The following is a 14,268-nucleotide window of genomic DNA, read 5'->3' on the forward strand; positions in this document are numbered from 1 at the left end:
TGTGTGTGTGTGTGTGTGTGTGTGTGTGTGTGTGTGTGTGTGTGTGTAGGGAGGAGGGCTCCGGCAGCCTGATTTTTCTGAGCAAAGGCCCTGGGGCTGAGGGAGCGGAGGGTGTGGAAACCTGAAGCTGGGTGGAGGCGGTGCCTCAAGCCTTCCGAAGCAGTGGAGCAGAAAGAGAAAAGCTGGAATCCAGCCCCAGGGGCTGGCCCTGCCCAGAACAGGTCTGACCTGAAGGAGCAATGCCCTGAAGCCCTGGGGGTGGGGGTGCTGGGGCAGGGCAGGAAAAAGCCAGGGGCGTGAGGATGGGGTCCCAGGCCCGGCTGAGTCCTGCGCCCACCGCACCTCCTCCCCCGGGGGTCCCTTGACCATCCCAGCCTGCTCTGGGGCCGGCCATCTGCCTGAAGTTTCTCCCTCCTGCAGGGCTCCCGGTCCCCGCCTCCAGGAAGCCCTCCCTGCTCACCCAGCCCACCCAGCCCACAGGCTGTGGGCTGCCCCCTGGCAGAGCTGTGACCCCCATGTCGGTGTCCCTCCCAGCCCCCAGAAGGGCTCTGAAGAGTCTGGGAATTGAGTATGTGAGAGGAACAGTCCCTGTGACCCTCATTTACCCACCTCCCTTCTGGGTTCCCACAGCCAGGGACTGAGGACCAGTGGGTGGGCCTGCCAGCAGAGGGAGGGTCCTCAGTGCCCCCCAGCACCAGCAGGGGGTTCAATCTGGCCTGTGCGGCCTTCTCAGCACCCCCTCCTAGCTCCTTGACCTCAGGAAAATGGTCTAGTTTCTTGTTCTCTTTCCTTTAAAATTGGCACCTCTATTAATTTTAACGACTCTCTGCCTCATTCCAAAAGGAGTGTGAGGCTCTGGAGCAGAAACAGAAGCTCCCTGGACAGAACGCGTGCTCCGGGGTGTGGAGAGAAGCCACAGAACAGCACAGCCACGCGCCCAGCCCAGAAGGGGTGCACAGGGATCCCCCACACAGGGCACTGACCGCCGCCCCGGCCCCAGCCCCGCAGTGTCTCCCCTTCAGCAGCCACGCTCCCTGCAAAGGCAGGGTGACGGTCAGGCCCGGCCTTGTTCCTCCTGGGGACCCTGAGCGTGGCGGGAAGGAGCGGAGACAAAGCCGGACACACTGAGTCCACACTTTGTGGTTGGACCTCTGTGGCATTCAGGAACAAGCCCGACGTCCGGTCACAGGGGTCACAACGGGGGCGGGCAGTGAGATTGAGGTCATACAAGCTCGTGAACACACACTCTAGGTTCGTGTGTTTGGGGTGAATCTTGGCAATTAGAGGACACCGCCATCCATCCACTGCCCCCAGACCCACAGCCTGACCCCCAGGCAGCCCCTCTAGGGGGAGCCCGGGAGCCTGCAGGGTTAAGGGTGGCCTGGTCCACGGCTCCAAGGCAAGTCCCAGAGGCTTGTCCCTCCAGCCCAGTGCCCACCTTGGAGCCGCACACCCCCTCCCGAGCTCACGGAGCCACCAGGGAGTGCTGGCTGTGCTTGAGGGAGGCAGGCCGGGCGGGCTCGGGGCTGGCTGTGCTTGAGGGAGGCAGGCCGGGCGGGCTCGGGGCTGGCTGTGCTTGAGGGAGGCAGGCCGGGCGGGCTCGGCACCGCCAGCCCCCATGGGAGAAGCGGAAGGACAGGTCACCTCTGCATTCCCAGGGCGGGTGGGCTCTCCGGTCCTGTTCACCAGCTCTCCCCACGGACCCACCCACCCTGCCTGCCACAGGCCTCTGACCTCTGCTGCAGCCCCAGGGCTCCCCGCCAGCCTGGTCACTCCCTATTCCCTGGGGGAGGTGGCCCAACCCCAGCCCCCCGAGGCGCAGCGGGTCTGGGAGCAGAATACTGCTGCCTGGCTTTTCTGGAAAGATTGAACACAGAGGTCTTAACTCCAAGCCCAAGGCTTCAGACGCCCATTGCCCTTCCGTGAAATCCCCCGCTGGCCACCAAAGACCAGCCTTGCCCTCCCAAGGTCCCGGCTGTGCCCCAGTGCTCCCCAGTGCTCGCCAGCGCTCCGCACACCCTGGGAGCCAAGAACATCCAACACGCAGAGCCCAGGGCTGAGTGGGGTTTGGCCAAGCTTCCGGCCTCCCGGCTGCTGGGTCTCCTCCCCAGCCCATCCTCTCTTCTGGTCTCCCTGGAGGGAGCTGAGAGGAGGCCCTTGCGGGTCCTGCCTGCTGAGACCAGGAAGGGGCATTCCTGGAAGGCTTCCTGGGGGAGAGGGATCTAGCTAGGTCACGGAGCTTGTGTTGGCACAAAGTGGCCTGGCAGAGGGGCTGAGGGCAGTGGTGGAATGGAGACTCGTGGCCCCATACAGATGCGGAAACGGGCGTCAGGAATCCTGGCAGGCGGCCCTGGGCAGCTCACCTGACCCCAGCCCAGTTGGCCAGGCTACCGGAAGCCCACAGCTCCTACTGCATACTCTGCCTGGTTCTCCAGGCCTGGCTCTACAGGCTCAGCCCCACTGGCTACAGAGGGGCCAGGGGAGGGGCAGTGGGGAGAAAGGGAACCAGTCTGCTCCCTGAGAGCAGAGTGTGTCTCCTCCCTGGGAATCCTGCTCTGTCCCCGACCAGCCTTGGAAGCTCATCCGACGTCCAGGTCTCAATTTCCATGCCGGTGAAATGGGCACGACACAGGAGGGTAAACTGAGGTGACACCAGCACGGGCAGCGAAGGCCGTGACAGCAGAGCCCAGGTGAGTCAGCGGGCCCTGGAAAGGTAGGGGCAGGTGCTAACGACAGGAAGGCACCCACCCCCACTGGCCGAGCCGGGCGCCGAGGTGCATCCCAGCCCCGTGCCCACCGGGAAGTGACCCCCAGCCTGCGGGCTGCCACACCCCTCCCACAGAACCTGGGCTCTGGCCTGGGGCAGAGCGACCCCTGGACCCTGCAGGAGGCTGTGTGCAGCACGGAGACCAGCTGGGTGAGAAGCCCGTCCTGGCTGGAGACTGGGAAGGGATGGTCAGGGAGGGGCCATGGGGCCTCGAAGGCCTTGCCAGGTGGGGCAGGTGGACCCGGGACGGTGAGCACAGTACTGTTAGATCCCAGAGCTAGCGTGAGTGCGTGCAAGCGCCGGGCTTTGTCTGCTGGAGGCCAGGCCCCTCTGCAGTCCCCGCTGGCTGCCCACAAAAGGCATTCAAATGAGAGACAAATATTTGAGCCCGGAGATAAAGCCCAGCCCAGCCTCTTCGAGCTGCTCCCAGGCCCTCATTTGGGCATTAATTGGATTTCATTTAGAGATTTGCATGCTATCAATGCGAGCAATGGCCGGCCCCTGGGGGCCAGCCCGGGAGCCCCAGGGCTTACAGGCAAACGCCAGGTGGAGGGTTGGGGGACAGAACTCAGGAGCCCTGGGTGAGGAGCTGGGGGGCGGGGGGAGGCCACCACCATGGGGCCTGGGGCTGTACTGTGGGGCAGGCAGCCTGGGTCCTGGCCTGGACCCCACACAGAACCGGGACAGGGGACAAGCAGGGAGGGCAGAGTGGTTCCCACCAACAGCTCTCTCTGATGATCCCATCCTCCCCATTACACTGGCTCCCATCACCCCATCAATGGCAAGGCCTCCCCCTCCCGGGTGGTCAGGACAGCCCTGGGGGGGCTGTCACGTGCTGTCAGGGGCCCTCCCCAGGAAGGACTGCAGCTACCTTCCTGCCATTCTGTGGGCTCACGGGGGTCCCAGAAGAAGCACCTCATCCAAGGTGCCACCTGGAGACCTGGGCCTGTATGTCCTCAGCACTGCCCAGCCTCCGAAGTGGCCTGTGGCCTCTTGCTGAGCCAGCTACAGCCTACAAAAGGGCCTGGGGTGGGTCACGCCTCACCCAAGGGACGAGGTTGTCACAGAAAAGAAGGCATAGGTGGGGGAGGGGCGCTGGCCCCTGGGGGCTGGTCTTACTGGAAAACCCCTTTGTTTCTGCCCCTTGCGGGCTGGAATGTGTCCTCCCCGCCAAATCCATATGGCGGAGTCCTCTCCTCCAGAACCTTATTTGGAACTAGGGTCTTTACAGAGGTCAGCAGGTTAAGTGAGGTCTTCAGGGGGGTTCTGGTCCCATATGACCGGTGTCCCTACATAAAGGGGACTCGTGGACCCAGACGCACCCAGAGGTCACAGGGAGAGGCCGGCCGTCTACAGGCCAAGGAGAGAGGCCCCAGGAGGACCCAGCGCGGATGGGGAGACAGTGCGTCCTGCTGTTTCAGGCCCCCCAGCCCCGACTGTGGTGTTTGTTGCGGCCCTGGGCTGATGAAAGCACTGCTTTCCCCACGACCAGCAGCCCCCCCGCCCCCGGCGGTCGGATGCCTTAACCCTGAGGCCTGGTTGTCCTGATCGCTCACTTTGCTGGTGGCAAGCGGGCAGGCAGGTCCTGGCCCGAAGCCCCTGCCGTCCCCTGACCTTGTCAGAGCAGGCACACACGGCCCCCCCTTTGGCGTGTGGCCTTGGGCAGGGGCTGCTCTGGGGGTGCTGGAGGGTGACCCCCGTCAGCAGCCCCCCCCCCGCCTCTGGTGACAAAGGCCTATTTCAGTAAGGAGGGGGCACTGAGGTCCCAGCCTCTGTGGGGGGCCCTGCTGGGGGCAAGGTGTGCCGGCTGCAGGGACCTCTCTGTGGCATTCCGCCCCCCCCCATGGATTGGCCTCATTCATCACAGCCAGCAGCTGGGGGCGGGGTGGGACCAGACCAGGCACCTGGCAGGACCCACGGGGGCCACGGGAGGTGGGCAGGAGTCAGGACAGGCTCTCTCTGTCACCCTCCTTTTCCTCCAGACCCAGCCAAGGAGCTCCGAGTGCCCCCCCGGGACCCCCTCCAGAGCAAGCCCGGGCCTCTGACCCTCCCCAGGTCCCACCACCTTGGAGAGCCAGGATGTCCGGAAGCCTGAGTGCACCTTGAATCCTGTTTGTCACTGCCTGCTAACAAGACCCTTCACATCAGTGCTCCCAGCAGAAAAGCAGCAATAATGGTGCCTCTCCAGGCAGGTGTGGGGGCCCACGGGAGGCGTGATGGGGGCTTCGGCCCAGCTCTGTGGACTCTGAACCTGCAGGCCTCTGGGTACCTGTGGGCCTCGAGTCGGCCGATGAGGCTCCCTGGGCCTAGAAGTGGGGACGAGACCCCTTGGAGGGGCAGATGGGGAAATAGCAAGCTCCTCATCTTCTGGACTGTGGATTCCTGGGGGGCCTGCCCCCCCCGCCCCCCGCCACGTCATTATCCAGAGGGCACGAAGAACTCAACAGCTCAGGGCTCAGGAACGCTGTCACCTGGCCCCTCCCCGGGTTCCCGGGAGCAAAGACGAGGGTGTGGCCCTGCCCACTGCCCACTGCCTGGTGCACCCCTGCAGAGAGCCACCCCAACCCCCACTGCTGGGAAAGGGTCAGGGGCCCTGCCGGACCCCATTCTCCCTTACCCCCACCGGCAGTCGGGCTCTCCCTCCCCCTCCACAGTGTCTCAGGCTCCCGACCCTGACCAGCACCCCCCAACCCTACTGCTGTGGTTGGGACCCTTCCGTCATCCCCCCCAGGTGTTGACTCAGGCCTCCTCCTGCTCTCCCTCCCTGAGACTCCCCCCAGGAACCCCACAAGGGTTCCCCTCCCTCCACCCCACAGCCAGGTCTCGCTTCAACCCCAGGACACTCTGGCCGCCCCCGGAACTTCTACCCTCTGCTCCCTGCCCAGCAGAGCCCTCAAGTCCCAGAGGCACACTCGAGCCACCACCTCTTCCTTCCGTGAAGGGTCCCCTCGTGGTCTTGTGGCCTTGGCTTTCAGGACCCTCCATGGAGGACCCTCCCTGCTCCCTGTCACCACTAGCACCCTCCCCAAGGTCCCTCCCCAGACACCTGTGGAAAGTAGACCAGGAAGATGGGAAGACACCACCCCAGCCCTTGTGGAGCGCCTCCCGCTTGCCCCCCCTCCCCAGAAGCCAGGCACCTGTGCGGCCTCCCTCCCCAGGTCTCAAGGCTCCCTGACGTTACGGTGCGCACGCGAAGGTTGATGTTACTGGGTCCACCGCAGGGGTGAGAGGCAGGTCCTCAGGTCTAGCTTTGGCCAGGGGCTCACTCCGGGCGAGCCTGCCCTGCACACAGCTGGGCTGTCGCCTCTCTTCGTGGAGGGAAGGTGAGCGCATGGCCCCAGGGGCCCGGCTCCTGGCAGAGCTTGCCTGGCCCTCCATTCCGGGGTGAGTGGGGCATCTTGCTGCTGTTTTGGGGATCTCTTTCATGGAGCAGGAACCCAGTGCTGGCTGCCTCTCAACGAGGCCCCCTGCCCCCAGCTCTGAGGGGCAGTACCAGGGCTGGCTTCACCTGGGTGTCGGGGATCTGCAGACAGACAGGCCTGGCGCCGAGCAGGACCCCCACGGGGTTCAGGGCTCTCTGGGTGCTGGCTTGAAAGTCCGATCTCAATATTTTCACCTTTGAACGTGTGTTTGCCGCTGAAGGTCCACGGGACAGAAGAACAGAGTACGTTCTTGCCATATGCGAGTCCACGTCACTCCCACGCCCAGGAACAGAGTCCCCAAGGCCCACGACACGCTCCTTCCCCCAGGGGTCCAGTGTGTCCGTCACTGGCCAGCCTTACGCCCGACTCATCCACGCTGCTTGTGAATTAGATCCCGTGTCCCCCACTGGGATGTAGGGTCCATGAGTGCAGGGTTTCCCTTTGGCATGTAGTGTATCCTAAGTTCCTCGTGCAGAGAAGGTCCCAATAAAGGTTTTGGAATGAAGGGGAGTGGGACCCGGGTGGGCGAAAAAAGGCAAGCTGGATGTGTGGAGCTCTGTACTTCGGGGCAGTCCTGGGTCAGCAGAGCCCCCCCGTGGACAGCCTAGGGGGATACATCTGTTTTCTGACATGTTCTGGACAAAGCCATTGGGTGAGTTTTGGCCACAGACGCGCCCCAGGACAGCAAGGCATGGCCCCTCGGGGTGCCCGCTATCATGAACAGACAGGAACGATGGACTGACCCCAAGCGAGAGCTCCCTGCAGCGCTGGTCATCCGGACTGTCTCACCCCTTGTGTCTTCCTAGCCATGGCTCGTCCAGAGTCCACTGGGTCTGACTTTATGTGGTCACTTTAGTGAGGGTCCCCAGCTTTACCCCCAGACCCAAAGCACCCTTTCTGCCCCCCATCTTACGGATTGGGATCACCTTTTGTCAGGAATCAGCCCCAACACCCAGTGGGGTGCAAGGCCTGGGCTGGGGGCTCATGGCAGAGCCCTGCGGCCACTTCCCTCCCCCAGCAGACCTAGGCCCAGTGGGCCCCGGGGCTCCTGGGCTGCTGTGTTGTCCCCAGCCTCTGCAGCCATGCCCTCCGGAAAGGGCATCTTGCAAGGACTTGGAGATGAAGCCGCCCTGGGTTCAAATCAGATTCCCATCATTTCCAGGCTCTGCGACATCAGGGGCTCCGTCGTTCCAGCACCGTACCAAGGGGCAGTGCTTGGCATTCAGGGAAGGACAGATGGGGACCCCCTCTAACTAGGGTGAGCACACTGGCCAGTGCACCCAGGTGACACGCCTGATGTCCTGGCTGAGCACCAACCGCAGCCCTTGCCCTCCCAACAACGTCCCTGCCCGGACAGTTAGTGACCCGGTCCGGTCACCACGGGTGTGTCTGCCCACAGGATGCAGTGACAGGGACAGGGTACCTCTTCTGAAGGGTGTGCATGAACCAGAAACCCAACTGGAAGCTGACCATCCATCTGCTTCTGAGCACCCCCACCTCCACCGACAAGAAATACGGACACAGACACTCGACAAGTAACACCCATTAGGGCGCCATCTGCGACACCCAGGACAGGGGCGGGACACAGCGCCGAGCAACGCCCATGCCCTCCATGGGCAGTGCTAACGGGAGACTTGCAGGGCCCACTCAGCAAGTTCTGCGTGCAGACCTGTCTCTACAAACCTGCTGTGGGAGAACTTTCAGGGACCAGAGGGTATGTGAGGGGGTGAAGGGACGGTTCACCAAGGGCGGGGAGTGGTTCTGGGGTTTCCCTTAGAGGCACACATGAAGAATTTCCAGCCCAAATGGTATGTCGGGATTTGCTTCAAAGCAATGTGGGGGCGAGAGAGGCGGGGTGCGTGGGGCGGGAGTGGCCTGCACCCCTTGTGGACGCTGGTGATGGAGGCTTCCCAGAGGCTTATCCGGGGCCCCAACACCGGCCAGCCTGACCACACGCTCACGCACACTGCTTGTGTCCCCTGATAAAAGTTCCTGACACTTCCTGGTACAGAGAAGGTGTCCAATAAAGGTTTTAGAACTTTTGCATATGCCTGCGATTTTCCAGAATAAAAACAAAGCAAAAGTGGTAACACTTAGGTTTGCGGAGTTTCCTAGCAGCACACCGGCCCAGGCCTATGGCAAGGTCGGGGTGGCTTTCCTGTGGGCCCAATCTCCCACGCTGTCCTCCCCCAAACCCATGTGTGATGGTCCCACTGCCCCACCACCCTGTGTCCAGGCCTCTCCCAGGGATTAAGGCAAGGAGTCCCCGGAGCTGTGGTTCAGTGAGGTCACGGACCAGGCAGTGGGTCCCTAGGAGAAGGGTGTGCGATGCCCCCTTCAGGCCCTTGGATAAGGCCCGCTCACTCGGCCCTGCAGCCCTGAGCCATAGCCGCGTTGCTGACCCTGGCCCAGCCCGAGCCTCATCAGACCCACTGACCCCGTCACCACGGCTACCCTGGCCACCTGCTCTTTGCCAACACTGGAGGTTCACCTCCTGGGGTTCCAACGGCTCTGGCCCAACCGCTCCCTTTCAAAGGAAGGGGTGCCTTCAGCACCCTCAAGCAGCCTGGGGGATCCCCGCCAGCCCCGCCCCACCCCTGCAATAAAAGAGAGCTTTGGGCCCAGCGAGACTTCAAAGCACTCGAGGCCCAGGTCAAAGGTAGGGCTGAGTAATCTCTGCAGGCTCTCTTGGCTGGGGGAGTCTGGGGGGGGGGGGCTTCCTTGTTCCTCTCAAGGAGCCGGTAAACAGGGGCGGGCAAAGACCTCAGGCACCGGGGCCGGGGGCCAGCACAGGGCGCCAGACCCGAGGGCCACCACTCAAATCCCATGACCTCATAGGGCTGTTACCCCCTATTTGTGTGTCCCCCAGCTGGTGGTGAGCAGTGGGGATCTGAACAAGGCAGCCTGGACCCCAAGCCCTCAGCCCTCCCACAGGTCAGACCTCTTCGGGCCCCAGACCCTCATGCTAGGCAGCAGGTCCCCCACGCCCCCCAGACCTCAGCTTCCCAGCTGTGAGGCAGCCCTGCCTGGACCACCCACCAGCTCCCTGCCACGTGCTGGAAGCTGCCAGCCCCACAAAGTGCCCAGGAATTGCTTTGGCGCAGTGGTGACCAGGCTGGACTCCCAGACCTCACACCTCTGGCCCCATCCCACAGAGCAGGGCATGGAGTTGAGGGAGAGGTGACCAGAGGGGCTCAGTCCTGCTGGGTCACACCATCCCACCCGGGCCCTACCCTCACCTGGGAAATAGGGGCCTCAGGGCATGAAGAGGGCACCACCAACACCAGATACACAGCACTGATTTATTTCTGAAGTCCACCTGCCCTAAAACAGGTTTTCCAAAAAGGCCGGTCCCCAGCTGGGAGCACTGCCTGCATCCACCCAGCCGCTGCAAAGTGATGCCTCCCAGGGACACCGCCCCTCGGGGGACAGCGGGTGTCCAGATCTTGGCCAGGTTGGAAAATTCCAGTAGTGGGGTGGGGCGGGAGTAGACAATCTTTATTGTGTTCCAAGTCTGGGGATTTTTTTTCGTACAAAAATAAGTCTTCATATTGCCGGTGTCCCTGGGCAGTTCAAACTAATATGCAAAAAAGAGAAGTTCTGTGTCGCTATAAAATCCTCTCCCCTTCCAAAAATCTCCGTGTTGGTGCCCCAGCCCCATCCCAGTGGAGAACCTCTGGGGGCAGGGTGGTCGGGGTCCGAGGAAGCTGCAGGCCAGGCGGGGTCAGGCCGGTACGTTTCCACACTGCCACTTAAGTCAGGTTGGACCGCACAGGGGGACCGTCGGTGGAGTCCCGGCTAGGTGGTGGCTTCGCCCACGGGGCCTGTGGGCTCGAGGCGCGGGCCACCCACCTCGCTTCCGCGTGCTGAGCGTGCTCGCAGTTCCGCGTCCAGGGCTGGGCTGCTGGGAGGGGAGGGGGGACGGGGACGCGCATTAGTGCGGGATCCGGCCCGGCCCCACCGCCCACAAGCGAAGTCTGCAGTTTCCTTTGCTTGGTTGGTTTTGGAGCTCCAGTCCGCTGGTGCCTCGGATTCGGTCTGCGGCCCCGACCGGGGCGGGGGCGGGGCAGGCGCTCCAAGCCGCAGTGAGTCAGGGTTCCTCACCCGCCGACTCATTTCTGCCACCCGGCCCGGGCGCGCGATTTGCAATGCAAAGTCACCCCGCCTCCCAGCGCCCTCCTCGGCCCCGGGATCCGCGTGCACTCGGGGCCTCACCCGCCCGAGGGCCCCCCTCCCTGCTCCCCCTTCGGCGCAGCAGCGAGAGGAAGTTTTGCAATCCCGGACAAACAAACGCCGGTCTTGCACAGGCTTGAAAAGTTTGGGGAAAATGAAGAGTGAGCGAAATCAAAGCCGTCACCCGGGCCTGGCGCTGAGCTTGGCTGCTCTCGGGGACGTGAGCCGCGAGGCTGTCCACTCCACCCCGCCCGGCTGCCCCTGCTCCGACCCTCCCTGTTCCCCGCCGCGGGAGGTTACCTCGGGGAGGGGGAGGAGCGCTCAGTAGCCCCCTAACCAGCTGGAGAAGTCGAGCAGCTCGCGCTCCACCGGGCTAAGCGCGCCCTCGCAGCCGCTGTCGTCCGAGGAGTAGGCGGAGCGCGGCGAGCCGGGCTCCGAGCTACCCCCGCGGCCCGGGGACGACGAAGCGCAAGAAGGCGAGGCGGCGGCGGCGGCGGGGGTCCCGGGAGGCCCGCAGGACGCGGGAGGCCGCGCGGCTGGCGCCAGCAGCCCCTCGGCCAGCGCGGCACGCACGGCATCGTGCTCGGCCAGCAGGCGTTGCAGCGCGCGGATGTACTCCACCGCGGAGCGCAGCGTCTCCACCTTACTCAGCTTCTTGCTGGCGCCGCCGTGCGGCACGTGCTGCCGCAGCGCCTGGAACCCCAAGTTCACCAGCTTCACGCGGTTGCGCTCGCGCTCATTGCGCCGCGCCACGGCCGCCGCGCCACCCCCGGTCTCCGTCGCGCCCGGCTGTCGCCGCCGGCTGCAGCGCAGCAGCTCTGGGGACGTGGGTCGCCGCCGAGGAGCGCAGCCGCCCGAGACGCCAGGCGCGGAGGGCGCGGGCAGGGGCAGCGCACCGCTGTCCATCGCGCCCGCATCCACTTGCCCCGCAACTCCTCCGAGCCCCCGCGCGCAGCAGGAGGGGCGGAGAGAGGAACGGGGGTCGGTGGGAAGACGACAGAACCCCAAGGGAGCCACTGGCACTGTGCCGCGGAGCGACTCCCCGGGGTACGCGTTCCAGGTCGTCTGGGGCCCAGGGACAGCGAGGCTCAGGAGACCAAGAGGTGGCAGGCCGTGCGCGCCTCGGAGCGTGGGGCGCTCGTGTCCCGCGCGTGCGGCCGGACCCTCCCCAGGTCTTCCCAGCGTGGCGCAGGCGGCTTGGTTTTAAATGTATAGATAACCCTCCTCCGCGCCGCTGCCGCCTCCTTTCTCACGCCCTCCTTCCCTCGCCTCGCCCTCCCGCCACGCTTCGCCCTCCCCCTTGCGCACACAACCTGCAAACACCAGGGCGTGAGCGCGTTCCCCACCCCATCTCCCCGGGCGGAGTCTGCAGGTCCCCGGTGGGCCCCGAGCTCCCAATAGGTGCTTAGTGAGTCCCCCAAGGCGCAGTGCGCAGGTCCCGTGTGCGCCCCCCGTCCGACCTCCGGGCGCTGTCAGCAGGTCTCCGGTGCGACCCCGCTGCCTGAGCCGAGTCCACAGATCCTGGGTGCAACTGTCCGGTACCCCTACCCCACGCTGCGCGCAGGCCGCTATCCCCAGAGCTGTTGATGATCCGCACGCGCAGCGCGCACCGTGGGGAGGAGGATGTGGCCTCGTGAAGGCTCACCTATCCCGGAGGTGCGCGAGACCCCCGGGGGCAGCACGCGCCGCGCCTTCTGTCCCCGCGCCACCCCCCAACACCTCTCCCCCGCCGCGTTCCAGGGGGCGGGGGCCGGGGTCTCAGCCAATCGCGGGCGGTCCGTTCGGCCAATCGCGGAGGGCGCGGCCTCACGCCCGGCCCCCCGAGAGGAAGCGCGTACGCCAGGCGCGTGGCTCCCGGAGCGTCGCTAACAAAGCTGGGTGCTGCCAGGCGGCTCCCCGCGTGCGCACCTGCTCCGCGCCCCGCCGCCCACCTACGTTATTCCTCTGCGGGGAGCGGGAGAGGGTGGTACGGCCCTTCGGGCAGGGCGGGATTGGAGGAGTGGTACGCTGGGGTGGAGAGTTCAGGTTCCTGGGGCGCCTTTCACCATCCCTGCACGCACACATTCTGCCTGTGGTTTCCAGGTGCCCCCAGCCTTGGGGAGCCTGGAGGCCCAGGGTCTGGAGGTTTGAACGGCCGCTGCGGACCCGGGCGGCGGTCAGCCTTTGCCCTGGCCCTGCAGCTTCATTTCCCATATGCGCTAACCTGCCCCCACATTCTGCCGTCTGGACCCCTTACGCTCCGGCTCCTCACCTTCGGTGCCGACCCGCTATCCTGGCCCTGGCTCCGTTTTCCTCAGCCTCCCACCCCTGGCTGGGGCCTCCCTCTCCCACCCGACCAGCACTGAGACTGAGCCGGTGGGGGAGGGTTCCTGGAAAGCTGCCTCACGCCAGGGCAGAGCCTGGCCTCCCAAGGGGGGGGGGGGGGGGAGGAACAAAAGGGTTTCTCCCTGACAGATGGGGAGGAATGTAGGGTCCTGAGGCGGCAGGGACTGCGGAAGTGTGCTGAATGCACCCTCAGTGGGAATTTTTCCTGCCCCACTGCAGGGGAATGCCTGCCAAGTGGCTGGGCCCTCACGAGGCCATGGCCCTGCCAGGTTTTGCCGATGCTGACCAGATCCTCTTGGGCCAGGTCTGCTGGAAAGGAGTTCTGCCGGGAGCCACTTCCCATTCTGGCGGGGAGAGGCCCTGGATTCCTCCCCAGGGATTCCCCCCGGGGCCTTGTGGTGTCCACTGGCTCCCAGTTACTCTGCAGGATCTCCTGGCAAGTTGGCTTGGCCTTCTCACTTTGGAGTGTGACCTGGCGGCTAGCACCTGCCTGGGGCCAGGTGGGGGTAGGGCCCCATTGTCGCAGGAGGAAGCTGTCTCAGAGAGGACACGGACTGTGTCCAGTCACACCTCTGGCCAGTGGAGCGATCCAGGTAGAGATCAGGGCCTGGACTCTGAGTTCAGGAGGCTCAACCTTCTTCCCTGTCCAGGACAGGAGCCTTGGCTCCTCCTCTCTCCGGTCAGAGACCCCTGCCCTTCCCTGGTGTAAAGGTAGTTGGCAAAGCCCAGCCGGAGATGGATGCCACGTCAAAGGGAAATCCCCAGCATCCCGCAGACAGGCTCTTGGCAATCCTTGCCTGGACTTGCGCTCAGTCTCTGGGGCCCAGAGACCCTCAGGTACCTGTTCCCACACAAGAGACTACCCAGGCTCTGGCGGCTGCCCCAGTGGTTGCATATTTCTCAGGATTCTCTGGTAGTGCCTCTGCCGGCTGCCGCAGTCACTTTCAACTGCGGGGTCAGCGTGGGGGGCTGCAGGAAGGCTGGGCGGCTGGGTCAGGCTCTCCACGCAGCCCTCCTCCTGCACTTCACGTCTGGGCTCCCAGTGCCGGAGCACAATCTAAAGGGTGTGGAGCTTCTTTCTGAGATGGTGCAAATGTTTTCAAATCGACTGTAGTGATGGTTGCACAACTCTGGGAATGTGCTAAAAACCACTGAACTGTACACTTTATTTTTAAAGATTTTATTGATTTATTGATTTGAGAGAGAGAGCGGGGAGAGGGGCAGAGGGAGAGAGAGGATCCAAGCAGACTCCCTGCTGAGTGTGGAGCCCATTGTGGGGCTCAATCTCACAACCCCGAGATCACGACCTGAACCGAAACCAAGAGTCAGATGTTTAACCGACTGCACCACCCAGGTGCCCCAAATTGTACACTTTAAATGGATGCGCTGGGTGGTATGTGGAGTCTATCACAATAAAGTTGTTAGAAAAATTGCAAACATAAGCATGCTGCCTTGTCAGGGCTCTGCCCTCACCCTGGCACCCTCGGTAGCTGGTTTGCATGCTCACTCCCGGGTTCTGCCCACTCTTGAGTCTCCGTGCCTGAGATGTAGGGCAGGGGTGGGTAAGCTCCTTCCCCCCCC

At 64.1% G+C, this 14,268-nt stretch overlaps 1 protein-coding gene across 2 annotated transcripts; it reads right to left on the reverse strand.

Annotated features, from left to right (window-relative positions):
- Positions 1–9,477: 9,477 nt before the first annotated feature.
- Positions 9,478–11,555, reverse strand: ASCL2 (achaete-scute family bHLH transcription factor 2). 2 transcript variants are annotated; one of them, XM_025878704.2, is made up of 2 exons: positions 10,663–11,555; positions 9,478–10,090 (listed from the first exon to the last, which is right to left on the reverse strand). In XM_025878704.2, exon 1 carries the CDS (start codon positions 11,266–11,268, stop codon positions 10,684–10,686), a length of 585 nt encoding a protein of 194 aa, XP_025734489.1. In that variant the 5' UTR covers positions 11,269–11,555; the 3' UTR covers positions 9,478–10,090; positions 10,663–10,683. The 2 variants fall into 2 exon arrangements, with proteins under 2 accessions (XP_025734489.1, XP_025734488.1); XM_025878703.2 differs by having other exon boundaries at positions 9,478–10,093.
- Between the last annotated feature and the right edge of the window lie 2,713 nt (positions 11,556–14,268).

Source organism: Callorhinus ursinus, unplaced genomic scaffold (genome assembly GCF_003265705.2).
Source record: "Callorhinus ursinus isolate GAN/ISIS: 27379988/994484 unplaced genomic scaffold, GSC_fseal_2.0 scaffold51, whole genome shotgun sequence".
NCBI lineage: Eukaryota > Metazoa > Chordata > Mammalia > Carnivora > Otariidae > Callorhinus > Callorhinus ursinus.

Bases quoted from the DNA above. Each gene is read 5' to 3' on its own strand.
- ASCL2 (XM_025878704.2), bottom strand. From the start codon at position 11,268: ATGGACAGCGGTGCGCTGCCCCTGCCCGCGCCCTCCGCGCCTGGCGTC.